Below are 14,986 nucleotides of genomic sequence, written 5' to 3'. Positions count from 1 at the left end.
TTCTTTTAAAAAACATAGTTAACTTTTAACCACCTAGTTTCTTTGGGTTGAATAATTTTTCACTGCATACATATCCCATTTTCAGTTTGCTCATTAATCCCTTGCTGACATTTGGGTCACATTCACCATTTTACTCGTGGTGTACAATGCTTCTATGAGCACGGCTGTACAGCTCTTCTTTGACACCTGCCTTCAGTCACTTAGGTATATACCAAGAAGCGAAGTGCTATGTTATGTGGGAATTCTGTTTTTAAGTTTCTAACAACTGCTGTGTTCTTTCCAATGCATTAAAAATGACTAAATGACAACCTGCATGACCCCGAAGATATGGCAAATGAAATAAACCATCCGAGGCACACAGAGTAGTCAAAACCACAGAGAGTGCAGCGGCTGCCCGGGGCTTGCCGCGATTTAATGGGGACATACTTTCAATTTTCAAAATAAAGAAATGCAGAGATAATGCAAATAACTGTATTCTATAAATGCATCTGCTATCATTGGATTGTACACTTAAAAAGGGCTAAAATAGCAAATGTATGCTATGTGATTTTGCCATTAAGGCAAATAAACTTGTCAAAAAGACAAAAAAACTTGAACTAATTTCTACATATAAAGTAAATACTACATTTCATGTATAAGTATCACCTCAGATGTCAAGGGCTAAGATAAATGTAAAATTAACCCAGACCCTCACAGACTTCCAGGGAGCTTGAGAGAGCAGAAGGGCCCGGAAGAGTCGGCCAAGGTACCTGAATAAATGAAGCGCAGAATATCGGACAAACACGAGCAGAAGAGCGCGTCCTTCACGACGACTCGCAGCGGCGGGTTGCTGGGAGATTCCTGGCTAGCACCTGGACGCACAGCATCTCTGTTGATGGCGAAGAGGTCCCGGGTCATCCGGACGATGCTGGGATCCTGAATGTCGGTAGGGCTCTTCACATTGAACAGCAGCATGAAAACGTGGCTCACCGCGCAGAGAACAATCTTGTGGGCCTGCGCGACGCCCGTCACTTCCGGGTGGTAAAACACCACGTCCACACACTGGCAGCAGGACAGCAAGTTGTTCAAGTCGGAGTGGTAGTGCGATGCTTCGGCTTTCAAGACAGGCATCTTTTCTGTTTCCGGGGGACAATGAAGATAATAACCTATTTTTATGTCTACGGGCCCAGAGATGGGATTCTGCAAAGAACCAATACTTGCCCGTTTGCTTAAATCTACAAATCACTGATTTTGTACAGTTTAACCTAAGAGCACATGAACTAGTCCATCAGGGATTACCGAAGCAAATTTTACAGAACGCACATGAATACGACATTTCATTTTGTACTGAAGATGAAAACCTAATGACTTGAGCAATAAAGTAACATTTCTCATTATTTTTGTGGCTCAAAACAAACACTCTCCCAGGTACAGGCCTTTAGTATGGGGGCTGGGAGTCAGCATTCTTCTGATTTAAAAAAAAATTGAACTAAGTTCTGAAGAGCTTACTCAAATCCTCAGCATCTGATGAGGAGTGGAGGCCAAGGGGGACCACTTAACACCAGCAAATTCCCATGCCTTCATAAATTGCAATGACTCTAACTACTCTATTGTCTGACATCATCCTAACAATTTTACTTTGATTCCTGTTTTTTTTTTTTTTCTTCTAGTGAAATGATCTCCCTCACCAATCAGCCAGTGGCTCTTCACTTAACATACCTCAGCCATGGTGGTGACTGCAATCCATGGCCTCCTACACAGAACATGCCCTTAGATTTCCCATGACTAGTTTGATCCTGCTGAAGAGAGAGCTTTCCATGAGCCCAGAATATATATCCTCAGCTCATGTCCTCCCCAGAAAACCTGACCTTGTTGACAAACCTGAGCAGAGGGATGTAAGGGAAAGACTGCCCATGCATGGCGTCCCAAGCAAGTGAGTCAACTCCTTCAGCAATAGGAATCCTTTATATGGACGAGGCTTGGGAGCTGGGTCTGGGACCAGGTTCCCTGCAGTGCACCCCAGGCCACCCTATCTCACAGGACCCCAAATGCTAAGTCCCAGAGCCCAGCGCTAATCCTTAGAAGCATTCCACCCCAAAGACACCTGCGGGCAGTCACGCTGCGTCCTGTTTTATTTAGAGCTCGGCTAAACTAAAAGACACATGAAACAGTCCTGTAAACAACACATAGGCTATCTCTGCTGCCCACACACTGCTGGGGACCTGATATACTATATTACCCAGACCCCCAAAGAAGCCACTTGGGGAGTTTCTATCAGTGTCAAACAGTGTTGGGTGTTTGGTTCGCTCCTTTGGATCAGTGAGAACAATTAGCTGTCTCCACTATTTGTTCTTTTCGCCTTGAAGGTATTTAGGCCCCAGAATTTACCACATCAGACCTTATCTGAACCTTATCTGAAACTGGAAGCCATTCCTCAGTTCTAACTTGTGTTCCCTTGGTTGACATCTACATTGATTCAACAGCTAGTTCTCCGGTGCCTACTTAAAGGTGCTTTTTCTTTTTGACAAATAGGAATTTCTCACATTTATGGAATACACACTGGTTATTTATACAATGTGCATCTCATCATCATTTCTTTGTATTTGATGCTTTCAAACCCATCTTTTCCATGTCTTCATAAAACACAATAAATTATCATAATAAACTGTAGTTAGCTGGGCAGTGGTGGCACACCTTTAACCTCAGCACTTTCGTGGCAGAGGCAGGAGAATCTAAGTAAGTTGGGCGCCAGCATGGTCTACAAAGTGAATTCCAGGACAGCCAGGACTGCTATACAGGGAAACCCCGTCTCAAAAACCAAACCAAAACAAAAGTGATAGAAAACTATAGTCATGATTCTATGACATCAAGTATCTATTATTTTTAGAAATAATATCGAAGACAAACTGACCCAACAGATAACAGATTCCATGATTATATCATAAACCATGTAAAATGTTTTGATGAGTGTGATTTTCTTTTTATATTTAAACTCTGTAGCACAAATGACAGTGCACACACACATTCCTTCATTCATCCTGCAGTAATTAACTCTATCATCCTGCTTTATCACTAGACACGAAGGCGCAGACACAGGTACATGTGCACACCAGCTGAATCCTTTAAAAGGTGAGTTGCAAGCATCAGACGACTGTGAGAACACTGGCTTAGTAATCATGATAGGTGAGAAAATTAACAATAAACCTACAACCTCATCTTGCTTTCAGTTCATATTAAGATTTCACCAAGTGTCCCAAGATTGTCTTTTAGATGACTTTTTGCACAGCACCCAGTTACGACTGGCATGGCCTTTTGTAGCTACCTGTCAGTCTTTTATCTGCACGGTGCCTCTCTGCCACATGCTAAGAATCTATAGGATCAAACTTGACGTCAGCACTTTCTCAGCAGTGTGGTTTGACTACCACCTGCTCTAGTGTCAGTTGAGAAAGTCCTGGCCCTTGTCCCAGGTTCACTGGGAATGTCGAACGGCCCTGCGCATGCTCGGATTGATCTATGAGGAATGTCCTAAGGTCTGCACACCTGGCTGTTCAAGTTGAGGCGGTCTAATTCCGTGAAAGGAGTTGGTCATTTTCTTTTTCCTCATTTTTTCACTTGTCTTCTGATTTAAGGCTTGAATCATAAAATACTCCAACTGAAACATGAATCAAAGCAGAATTAAATCCAGCACAATTATATCTGACATGACGATTTGTATTCCAGATCACATCTGCAAATGGTTTCGATGTCAGTGCCAATACTAACAAACATGTGCAAACAATTTTTAATATTAAAAATATATATTTAGATGGATTGACTTGTTTTGTCTGGGGCTCATGGGCTAGCTAACTTTGCCACTGGTGAGCTGCAGCCCACCGAGACCTTGGCTCACAAAGAGAAGTGGATGGCACCTTAAGCAACACTCAAAAGTGACCTCTGAATGACCGCTGGCTTCTACACACGGCACGTGTGTCCCCCACAATGCTGCACATGGTGAAGCACGGGGACCTCTGGGTAACACTAACCAGCCAGCCTAGCTTACTTGGCATGTGCTAGGTCAGTGAGCATCCCTGTACCTAAAAAAGGGGAGCAGTGTCCTCTGGCCTTCACATGTAAGTAGGTACCCATGCCCACATGCAGACATAGGGGTGCATGTATGTGCATGGACGCACACACACAGACACAGACACACTAACAAGATTACTATAAACTTGTGTAGGTTTGTATCAGAACATGTGATTTTGACGTACACAAGGACCCATTTTGAAAGATTCTAAAAATCTTAACAGATGATTAAAAATGTTTCATTTGGATAGAGAATTTTATAATTTTACACTGATTAAGCCTATGCCACTTAACTCTCATTGTGTTTCTCAAGATTAAAGCAAATGATGCTTATGAAATGAAAGCACTCACTGATGCCCTGGAACGTAGCTCAGCAGCAGCCTGCACAGGAGCACTCATTGATGCCCTGGAGCATAGCTCAGCAGCAGCCTGCACAGGAGCTCACAGGCTCTCCACTTACCACTCCTCCGAAATACTTTCCGATGTAGAAGTCATCAAGGCTGTGCAGCTCCAGGTAGGTAGCTCCCAGTTCTTTGGCAAGTTGGATCCCTTCTGTGGTACTAACACAGCTCCCTCGGTCTGAGGTACACAGGGGGCATGTACAAGGTAATTCTTCTGAGGACAGGAATGCAAAAACAGAGAGCTTTTAAATTAAACGGAAAAAAGGGCAGTACGACCATTAAGGGATAGATTCACTATATACTAGACTCTCAATAAATAGTGTAAGTGTGGGGGAAAGTCCTTGGATGAACCAGCAGTGGCCGTGAGGAGAACAAGTGCTTCAGAAGTCGGTGAGTGGCTGTCAACCAGCCAGCGACAACTGACTCAATGTAGTTACACAACCACAACATCACATCACTAGCCCGTTAGATCAAACATAACCATCATGACAACAGAGGGCTGGGTCTTCTTCTGTCATAAATTTCCTGTTAAGTAGGTTACCAAGTCTGATTAAATTTTATACTTTTATTTTAATAGAATTCCCAATTAACATGAATTTTAAAGTTGTAGGCTGCCACACTTCTACCACCTCATAAATTTCATATCATATGCATTTGTGTGTGTGTGTGTGTGTGTGACAGTCCTGGTTGTCCTGGAACTCGCTCTGTAAACCAGGCCAGCCTCAACTCACAGAGGTCCACCTGCCTCTGCCTCCCAAGTGCTGGGATGAAAGGTGTGTGCCACCACCGCCAGTATCAAATGCATTCTTAATGCTATCATTTAATTCTGAAACATTTTATCTGAAGATTTATTTTTATTCTATGTCTGGGTGTTTTGCCTGCATGAAATCTGAGTTCCATGTAAGTGTCAGGTACCAGCAGAAGTCAGAAGACACACTGGATCACCTGGAACTAGAATTACGGATGGTGAGGAGCCACGACGTAGGTGCTGGGAAAGGAGTCCAGGTCCTCTGGAAGGGTAGCCAGTGCTCTTACCTGCTGAGCCGTCTCCCCAGCCCCTAAAACATTCTTCCTTAGTAATCAAATCAAATCAAAATTTGAAGACTAAAAAGTATTTAATAAGAAAGCAAAATTTTTAGGATTCATGTGTTTACAACAGGAAAAGTGTGACTTATGGCATCTTTACACTCTTCCTACGGCCCAAAATATATATTCAGCTCCATAGTCATCAGTCAGCTTTGCTCTGTCTCAGGAATAAACATCAGATACGCCATATTCAATGTGATCAAGAAAGGGATGTTGTTTACCAGTTGGTGTCCCTGGGAAGTACAATCTAAGATGGAGAATGGTGCAGGAGGCATTGCTTGGTGACGGTCCTAGTTAGGGATAGTGATGAAACACCATGACCATAAACAACTTGCAGAGGAAAGTGTTTAATTCATTCACCCTTCTGTAAAACAGTTCATGAAAAGAAATCAAGACAGGAACTCAAACAGGGCAGGAACCTGGAGGCAGGAGCCGATGCAGAGGCCATAAAGAGGACCTGCTAACTGGCTTGCCCCCCCTAGCTTGCTCAGTCTGCTTTCTTTTTTAAGATTTATTTATTTATTATGTATACAGTGTTCTGCCTACATGTTGCTATGGCTGCATGCTGGAAAAGGGCACAAGATCTCATTACAGATGGTTGCGAGCCACCATGTAGTTGCTGAGAATTGAACTCAGAACTTCTGGAAGAGCAGCCAGTGCTCTTAACCTCTGAGTTATCTTTAGAGCCCTCAGTTGGTGTGGGAAGTTCTTCTGTATATGTGCTGCTTTTATTGGTTAATAGATGAAGCTGCTTTGGCCTATAGCGGGGCAGAATAAAGTAAGATGGGAATTCCAAGCAGATAAAGGAAGAAAGAAGTGGAGTCAGGGGGATGCCATGGAGATGCCATGCAGTCACTGAAGGAGACAGACCCCCAGCACCTTACCAGTAAACCATGAGCCTCATGGTGAATATAACAGAAATGGGTTCATTCAAGATGTAAGAGTTAGTTAATAAGAAGGCTAAGGTAATATGCCAAGCAGTGCTTTAATTAATAGAGTTTCCGTGTGGTTATTTTGGGTTCAGGCAGCCAGGAAATGAACAAGCAGCCTCTGCCTACACTCAGTCTGCTTTTTAATAGAAGCCAGGGCCATCTTCCCAGGGATGGCACCATCCACAAAGGGCTGGGCCCTCCCCCGTCAATCATTAGTTAAGTTAACGCCCTACAGGCTTGCCTACAGCTCCATCATTTTCTTAGTCCTTCCTCTTGGATGATTGTATCTTCTGTCAAGCTGACCAAAGTAGCCAGCGCAGAGGCTCTAGGAACAGCTCTTCTCAGGAGTGAGAAAAACAGGTCTGAGTACTGGAAAGACTTCCATAATAGTGCAGTTGTACCTTAGATCTCATTAGATCCTTCCAGTTCTCTGGAGGTTAGCCTTTCAGAGTTTTTCCCACTTGAAGGAAGGTAGCTGAGCCTCTGTGTCCTACCCCTACTGTGTAATTAGATGAGGACTGCATTCTTTGAGAGGAGATTGCCTTGGGCAAGGCAGCTCCTCCCTGTGGAGACGCCTGAAGGACACTGTGTGTGGCCTCAGCCAACAAGACCACAACTGAGGCAGTGAGTGGAAGAGACAGGAAAGAGCATCGGAGCCATTCCCCTGGGCAGCACACACGTGTTTCCCAGTTACTGTGCACAGAGGAAGCATGTGTGTGCGTGTATGGGTTGTTGGCCACCACATATGAATGAGCCAGAAGATCATTTTCTATAGTCACTTCTCTCCTTCCACCATGTGGGTTCCAGGGATTGAACTCAGGTTCTCAGTCTTGGCAGCAAACACCTTTACAAACTAAGTTATATCATTTTAAAATTCAGAAACCAAGGAACCTTTAGTCCCAGCACTCAGGAGGCCGAGTCACGGAAATCTCTGTGAGTCTGAGACCAACCTAGTCTACATAGTGGGTTCCAGGACAGTTACACATGGACACCCTGTCACAAGAAAATAAATAAGGAAGGAAGGAAGGAAGGAAGGAAATAAATACAATAAAGTTCAGAAACCATGTACTTTTATCTGAATTTTACAGAGAAGGAAACTGCAGCTCAAATCTGCTAAGTATCTTAGCCTTGGAGAGCAGAGAAGGAAAACAGAAAAATGTCATTGGCTTCGCCTGATACATAAACATAAATGTGGCATATCCAAAAGCAGAATAAAAAAGTTTGAACAGAGATTACCAGTTTCCAAAATACAGCAATTAGAAACATTGTTAAGCCAGGCTTCTTAAACTGCCATACATTCTAGTCTGAGTGTACTTTTTCTAAGACTGTTTCAGTTTGTAGCAAGCTGTCTATGTAGCATTTAGGCTGCCTTGAGAAAGAACAATGGACGTTTCTCATTCTTTACAAGACCTTTGTGAACAGTGCCTTGATTTTTCTGAAGACAGAGGCCTTCTTACATCTACAAAGGTCCCTGTGGCTGAAAGGGATGTGTAGGCAGATCACGTTATGAAGTTGTCAGAGTCTCAAGAGGGCAGTGAACCTGATGTTCAAGAATGGCTAACAATCAAACTCTGAGGGAAAGTAATTTTTATTTGAAGCCAGTAGCATGCAGTCTACCTGTTTTCCACATCACATAGACATATTCTTCCACTCACTCAGAAAAAAGGGAAACTGTCATGTAGGCAGCTATCAGTTGGTTAGTTACATGTTTTCTGGATCCCAAAGGATGTCTTTCCTAATTGAGATACTCTAGATTCTCTTCTGAGCCAGTCCTGTATTTCCCCACACCAAACAATTTTAGTTAACTTAAGAGGATTCAAAATAACATTCATGTTTTTGTTTATTTTGAGAAAGGATCTCATATACCTCTGGTTGTCGTGGACCACACTATGTAGACCAGGTTGGCCCTGAATTCACAATGATCCTCCTGCCTCATGGCTACAGTAGCTCTGGGAATCAGAGTTAGTACTGTCTTTATCGCTGTCCCCAACACACACACACACACACACACACACACACACACGTCTTAAGATATTATCATAAAGTGTCTATTCGTTCTTGTAAAAAAAAAACAAACATAATTTTGCATCAAAATAAATGGTATTTCTTTCAAAGTAGTGGCATTGAGGGTAGGGTGCTCTTACAATGTTGTCATTGTTTGAAAGTTTTAGAAATTCTTTTGAAAAATTCTAGCAGAGCAACATATGAAGCTTTCGGAGCAATAAAAATAACTTGTGCGGCGGGGCGGGGGAAGATAACTTGAAAAGTAGGATGCCATCTTCTGAAATTTATAATTATGAATGCATCCTAGGGCCATTGTGAAGTATTTTCACTGTGTACTAAAACCCAAAGATTTGTGTTGAGGATATAGCTTGGTGGTTAAGAGTGCATGTTAATCCTTAAAATGTGGCATACACCTGTAACCCCAGGAATGGTGAGGTGAAGGCAGGAGGATTATAAATTCAATGTCATTCTTGTTTATATAATGAGTTCAAGATCAGAATGTCTCAAAGAAACAAACAGAGAGTCCAGAATGTTTTCAGAACCAAGTACAATGATAACCACATTGCCAAGTTTGTCACAAAAGAAAAAGGAAGGAAGGAAGAAGAAAGAAGTGAAGGAAGGAAGGAAAGGAGAAAAAAGAAAGGAAGAAAGAAAGAAAGAAAGAAAGAAGTAAAGAAAGGAAGGTAATAGGGTCAAACACAACTGTGCCTATCCCTGCCTTTTAGAAGCTGAAATATGGGGTTAGAAAATTCAAGATAAGGCTAAGCTACATAGCAAGCCCTATCTCAAACAAACTAATGCATGTATACTTAAATACACACACAGCAAGACCCAGTCTCAAACAAACACATGCATGTATGTACACACAGACACACACTGAAAGAGATAGGACTGCTTTGCGGAATAAGCTCCAACAAGACCCCCAAGAGAATTAGCGAAGTTACCCAGCTGAGTGAAATGTGTTGTGGGGGATGAAGTGGAAGGGAGCAATACAGCCCTTGAGTGAGCAGCCAGATTTAGCTCTATAATTAACGTGCAATCACATCTTTAGCCAATTCATTCCATGATTTTAAAGAAAATTATTTTCTTCATTTAGATTACTTATAAACCTATTTCATTCATTGAAAACTATTACCTACTACCAAGAGGGAGAGAAAGCTGAACTGACTAAGGTGGATGTGACTGCAAACATTTGAAACACAGTGAACACTAAAATAAAGGAACACAGAGTTGCTGTAGGAACAGAGGGGACCGCGCATTGGGGTGGAGGGTGTACAGCAAAGGCAAGGGCTCAATGGAAAGAATGAATTCGCTGTGCAGTTATAGAAGGGGCACTGCAATCGGAGTGGACCACAACTGCAGAAGGGTGGGCCAGGACAAGAAGAAAACACATTTCCACTTTTGAAAAAGATCTTTGTATAACTTTTATTTATGTGTGTGTGTGCGCGCGCGCACTCGAGTGATGTGCATGAGTGAATGCGTGTGTGGGAGGTGCACAAATGTGTGTGTGCACGAGTGAATGTGTGTGGGAGGTGCACAAATGTGTGTGCACGTGATGTGCACGTGTGTGTGGGTGATGTGCACAAATGTGTGTGTGCGTGCAATGTGCATGAGTGAATGTGTGTGTGATGTGCACGTGTGTGCACGTGATGTGCACAAGTGTATGTGTGTAGGCATGCGTGATGTGCACCTGTGAATGTGTGTGTGATGTGCATGAATGTGTGTGTGCATGATGTGCACCTGTGTGTGTGTGTGTGTGTGATGTGCGCACATGTGTGTCTGTGTGTGTGTGTGTGTGGCCTATGGAACCTGGAAGAAGCTGCTGGATCCTCTGGAGTCCAAGCAGTTGTTTTGGACATCAAATCCGGGTCCTCTGAAAGGGCAGTGGGTGTTCTTCACCACTGAGCTATCTCTCCATTTTTACAACCTGAAGATGGCAACTTGAGCCCAAACCACACAAGTGACTAAATAAAAGGGAGGCTGTCAGAGGAGAGAAGGAAGGAAAGGAGGAGGAGGGGGAGAGGTGACAGAGAGGACCAAGCATACTGCGACATTAAAATGAAGTGAGATGACGTCAGGTCTGGCATTAGGAGGGCCTGGCAGGACAGCACTGAACTAAAGCTGAGTGTGACACAGTACAGGTGACCTTCACATACTGGAGTGATGTCCAGAGTGTTCACAACTCCAACATCGGAAGCAGGAAGCAGAGGACTAAAGGCAACGGCTGGCAGCTGGCCCAAGCGCACTGGTGGGAGGAAGCAGATAGCCCCCATGGAGCCCACGGGCACCTGCTTCCACCCCAGCCACAGACAGCCGCTGGGCAGAGCAAAAGAAGGAATCAATCCAGCTTGGAAAATGAAGTGCAAAAGTAAACAAAGAATTTCCTACCATTTCAGCTATATTCTGAAACAAAACCTCACCAAACAGACTTACAAAGACTAAAGAAAACCCAATAACATTCAACCAACGAGAACAACTATAATGAATTAAGTATTTTCAATAAGTCAATAAGAAGAAATTGGAAATGAACCATTGAGAGATTTTAGATACAAAAATATTGAAATTAAAATTTAATCAAATAAAGTAGCAGAAAAACTTTTACATACACCAGAGAAAAGAGACCAAGATGAAAGCAATATAAGCGAATGCTGTACTCGAAATGTTTGGGAGGCCGATGCAAGAAGACCACAAGTTCAAGCCAGTCTGGGCTACAGTGTGAGATGCTACCAAAAAGAGGAAACAAGGATTCTACAACAGAAAATAAGAAAGCTAAGAGCATCAGGAGAGATCCAGAATTACCAACATCAACTATAAAGAGCCATAAAGAGAAAAATGCTGGGCTGCTGGTAGCTGAAGCCAGAAGGCAAGTGACCCTTGAAGACCAAGGAAAAGCATGAGGTTCTTCAAGCAATCCAAAGTGACTGTTACAGAAAACGGGAATTGTGTCTGACATGTTCAAGAAGTAGTCAGAAGCAGATCACGAAAACCTTTGCATTTCAGATAAGAAGTTTACAACTCAAAGTTACTCCTGTGAATACAGACTCTGGATAAGAAGGAAAGCACTAACAGGAAGCGCTGGTTCAAACCAGATGTCATCTCTGGCTTCCCTGGAAGAACCTGCAGTGGTGTGCACCCCAGAACTCACCTGCGCATGTCTGAGCATCATCCTTACGAAAAGGTATCTGAGCTGCGAGAGCAAGGTCTAAGCATTTGTTGTCTTCTAGGAGGTAAGGTGCTGAAAACTGACAGGAGCTAGCCAAATAAGATGCCTTCTTAGATATGGATCATATGTTGCACAGAGAAAAGACCATAAAATGATGAACTTTAAAAACAAGTCCTTATTAATCATAAGAATTGGGAGGGGCAGAGAAAAGCGGAAGCTACTTATAGAGGAAAACCAACCAACCACAGAGGAGGGACGAAAGCTCACACTAGAGCAAGCACTGTGCAGCATCAGAAGGGAGTATATAAAATAATGGGCTGAATTCTTTTAGAATGTCCTTGTCGTGAAGTCTTCCTCCACCAAGCAAAAAAAGAAATTGGGGACCAAGTGTGGATTAAGCACTAGAAAGACAGGATAACTAAACAGTATTTATGTCTTGAATTGAAAAAACCAACTGTAAATCACATAATTGGAACAAGGAAGAAAATGCAAATGTAGGTATTTTAAACAGTGCAGTAGATAACAATATGCTATGTTCTGGAGTGATCGCCACAGTATGGGCCAAAAGTGAATAATAGCCTTATTCTTATGATGGGATATTGAGCAGTCAGGAGTGAAAACAAAAATCCCACGTTACAATGTAGTCTCCAATGGTTTAGAAGAGAAAATGGGTGTATGTGTGCTTGCATGCCGTGTGTGTGTGATTTATAAATTCTATAATTCAATGTTTACTTCTTGCCAATTTTCTTAGTTCCTAGACTGTAAAGCACACACTGTTCTGCTCTGACTTGTGTTCTGACATGACTACCCTGAGTTTATTCCAGAAAGAACATGAGGCCAGAGGTCAGTCCACCATGAACCTTAAGCTTCAAGGTCTTCATAGTTTCTTCAAAAATCCATGGGAGAAAGCTCAACAATGTATTCTCGCACACAGTTACACACTACTGTCAAATTGGCGAAGCAAAACATGATTTGATTAAAATCACTGTCTCTGCCGGGTAGTGCATGCTTTTAATCCCAGCACTTGGAAGGCAGAGGTAGGTGGATTTCTGAGTTCGAGGCCAGCCTGGTCTACGGAAAGAGTTCCAGGACAGCCAGGGCTGGACAGAGAAACCCTGTCTTGAAACACCAAATCCAAACAATCAAAACTGTCTCTCTCCACTCTCAAGTTTGTACTGAATGAGGCCAGACTGAAGGAGCCATCTGTGTTCTGGATGCCACAAGTGAATTATCCTCAGGTTCAGAGAGCTGTCGCTCACGGTCTGAGGCACCAACTGTCCTGCTGCTGGAGGGACCACAGTGCAGACATGACATGAGGTCACAACTGAGCTGAAATAGGACACAGCATAGGTTCAGGGTTCTGGGACCAGAGAGTGAAGAAATAAGAAAAGACAAAAACTAATTATCACTCTCTTCTCTCTACAGGAAATATTACAAAGTAATTCATATGAAGATATCACCAAAGACTTTACAACCCAAAAGACAAAAGAATTTAAAAAATAAAGATAAATAAAGAAGTGGTAAGTTCCTCAAGACCTAGCTATACGAATTTTAGGCATATACCCCAAAATTTTGCAATCATGTCACAGGGACACTTGCTCAACTGTGTTCATGGCAGCTTTAAGTCAGAAGGTTGAAACAACCTTGATGCCCCTCAACTGAAGAATGGATAAGGAAAATGTGGTACTTTGACACAATGGAGTACTAGTCAGCTGTAAAAAAATAATGACCTCATGAAATTTGCAGACAAATGGACGGAACTGGAAAAAAATCATTCTGAGTGAGGTAAGCCAGACCCAGAAAGACAAGCACTGCATGTACTCACTCATAGGTAGTTATACAGGATAGGATAACCAACCTACAGTCCACAGCCCCAAAGAGCCTAGATGAGAAGGGGCCCATAGAGGGATGCATGGATTTCCCTGGGAAGAGGAAGTAGAAAAAGATCTGGGTAAACTGGGGGCGGAGATTGGGGGATGGTGGGATGGGAACTACAGGGAGCAGGTTGGAGTCAGGATGGAGGGGAGAGAAATAAAAGAGACATCTTGACAGGAAGAGCATTTTGGATTTAAAGAGAAACCTGGTGCCAGGGAAACCCCAAGAAACCCACAAGGATGACCCCCAACTAAGACTCCTAGCAATGGTGGAGAGGGTGCCTGAACTGGCCATCTACTGTAAGCAGATTGGTGACTTCCCTAGTTGCCATCAGAGAGACTCTCTCCAGTAACTGATGGGAACAGAGGCAGAGATCCACAGACAAGCACTGCGCTGCTCTCCGAGAGTTCAGAGAAGGAAAGCAGTGAGGGATTTTACCAGCCAGGGCGTTCATGATGGACAAACCCACAAAGACACCTGACCTGAGATCACAGTAGCTCATGGACTCTGGACCAACATGCATGGGACCGACCAAGCCTCCTGCATGTGTGCAGCAATCATGTAACTTGGTCTCTTAGTAAGGCAGTGAGAGCAGTACCTCTCCCTGGAGCTTAGGTGGCTTTGGTAACTAACCTGTTCCCCATGCTGGATTACCTGGTCCCACCCCGGCCTAAGGGGAGGAGCTCGGTGCTGCCTCAACTTGATGTGCCCTGCTTTGCACCAGCCCACAGGAGGCCTGTCTCTTCCTGAATGGAAGCGGAGGGGAGTCGATGGGAAAGAGAGGGTACAGCTGGGAGGAGAGGAGGGAGGGAAACTGGTTGGTATGGAAAATAAATGAAAATATGTTATTTAAATAAATTTGTTAAAAAAGGAGTGGTAAGCTATTAAGTAGAAACATCTTTTAGACATTTGTAGCATTTGGCAGCTTTGTCACGTTTGAAATTTGTTGTATTCTTTGTGCATTTATAAATAAATATCTGTTTGTTTCCATTTGTTTGCCTGAATGTGTGGATGTAAAATTGTACAAATCTGTGCACTTCCAAATACCTGCGACTTACCCTTTCAGAAACCCAAAAATGCCACCATGAAAGATTAAATGAGGTCCTAGAGAAATGGCTTGGCAGCTAAGAGCACTTGCTGTTCCTCCAGAAGGCCAGGTGCAGCTCCCAGCACCCACACTAGGCAATGTGAGGGGATCGGATACCCTCTTCTGGCCTTGGAGAGAACTGCATGGGAAATGCAGACATAAACCCATGCAGGCACACATACACACATAAATAAAGAAGAAAAAAAATCACCAAAACTTTTTTTTAAAAAAGGATTAAAAGACGAAGAATTGACACCAAATAGGGATGGCAACAATGCAATGAGTTTGAGATTTACCTAGCATAAAATCAAACAAGGTACTTAGCTTACTGAATGTGCTTGCTGTGAGAGAAAGAGGTGGGGAGGGGACCAGAGGAGAGGGCAGAGGGCAGAAAAGC

The 14,986-nt window shown here is 43.2% G+C and overlaps 1 protein-coding gene across 1 annotated transcript in view; it reads right to left on the bottom strand.

Moving 5' to 3' along the window:
* Positions 1-14,986, bottom strand: part of Rhobtb3 (Rho related BTB domain containing 3) — a 63,136-nt gene that overhangs the window by 41,335 nt on the left and 6,815 nt on the right. Inside the window, exons 4-6 of the mRNA XM_075976439.1 lie at positions 4,502-4,656; positions 3,520-3,631; positions 750-1,115 (exon numbers count right to left, since the gene is read on the bottom strand). Coding sequence (XP_075832554.1) covers positions 750-1,115; positions 3,520-3,631; positions 4,502-4,656 — 633 coding nt within the window. The remainder of the gene's footprint in view (positions 1-749; positions 1,116-3,519; positions 3,632-4,501; positions 4,657-14,986) is intronic.

The sequence above is a fragment of the Microtus pennsylvanicus genome, chromosome 6 (assembly GCF_037038515.1).
Source record: "Microtus pennsylvanicus isolate mMicPen1 chromosome 6, mMicPen1.hap1, whole genome shotgun sequence".
In the NCBI taxonomy this organism is placed as follows: domain Eukaryota; kingdom Metazoa; phylum Chordata; class Mammalia; order Rodentia; family Cricetidae; genus Microtus; species Microtus pennsylvanicus.
This window is presented reverse-complemented; position numbering and strand designations above follow the sequence as displayed.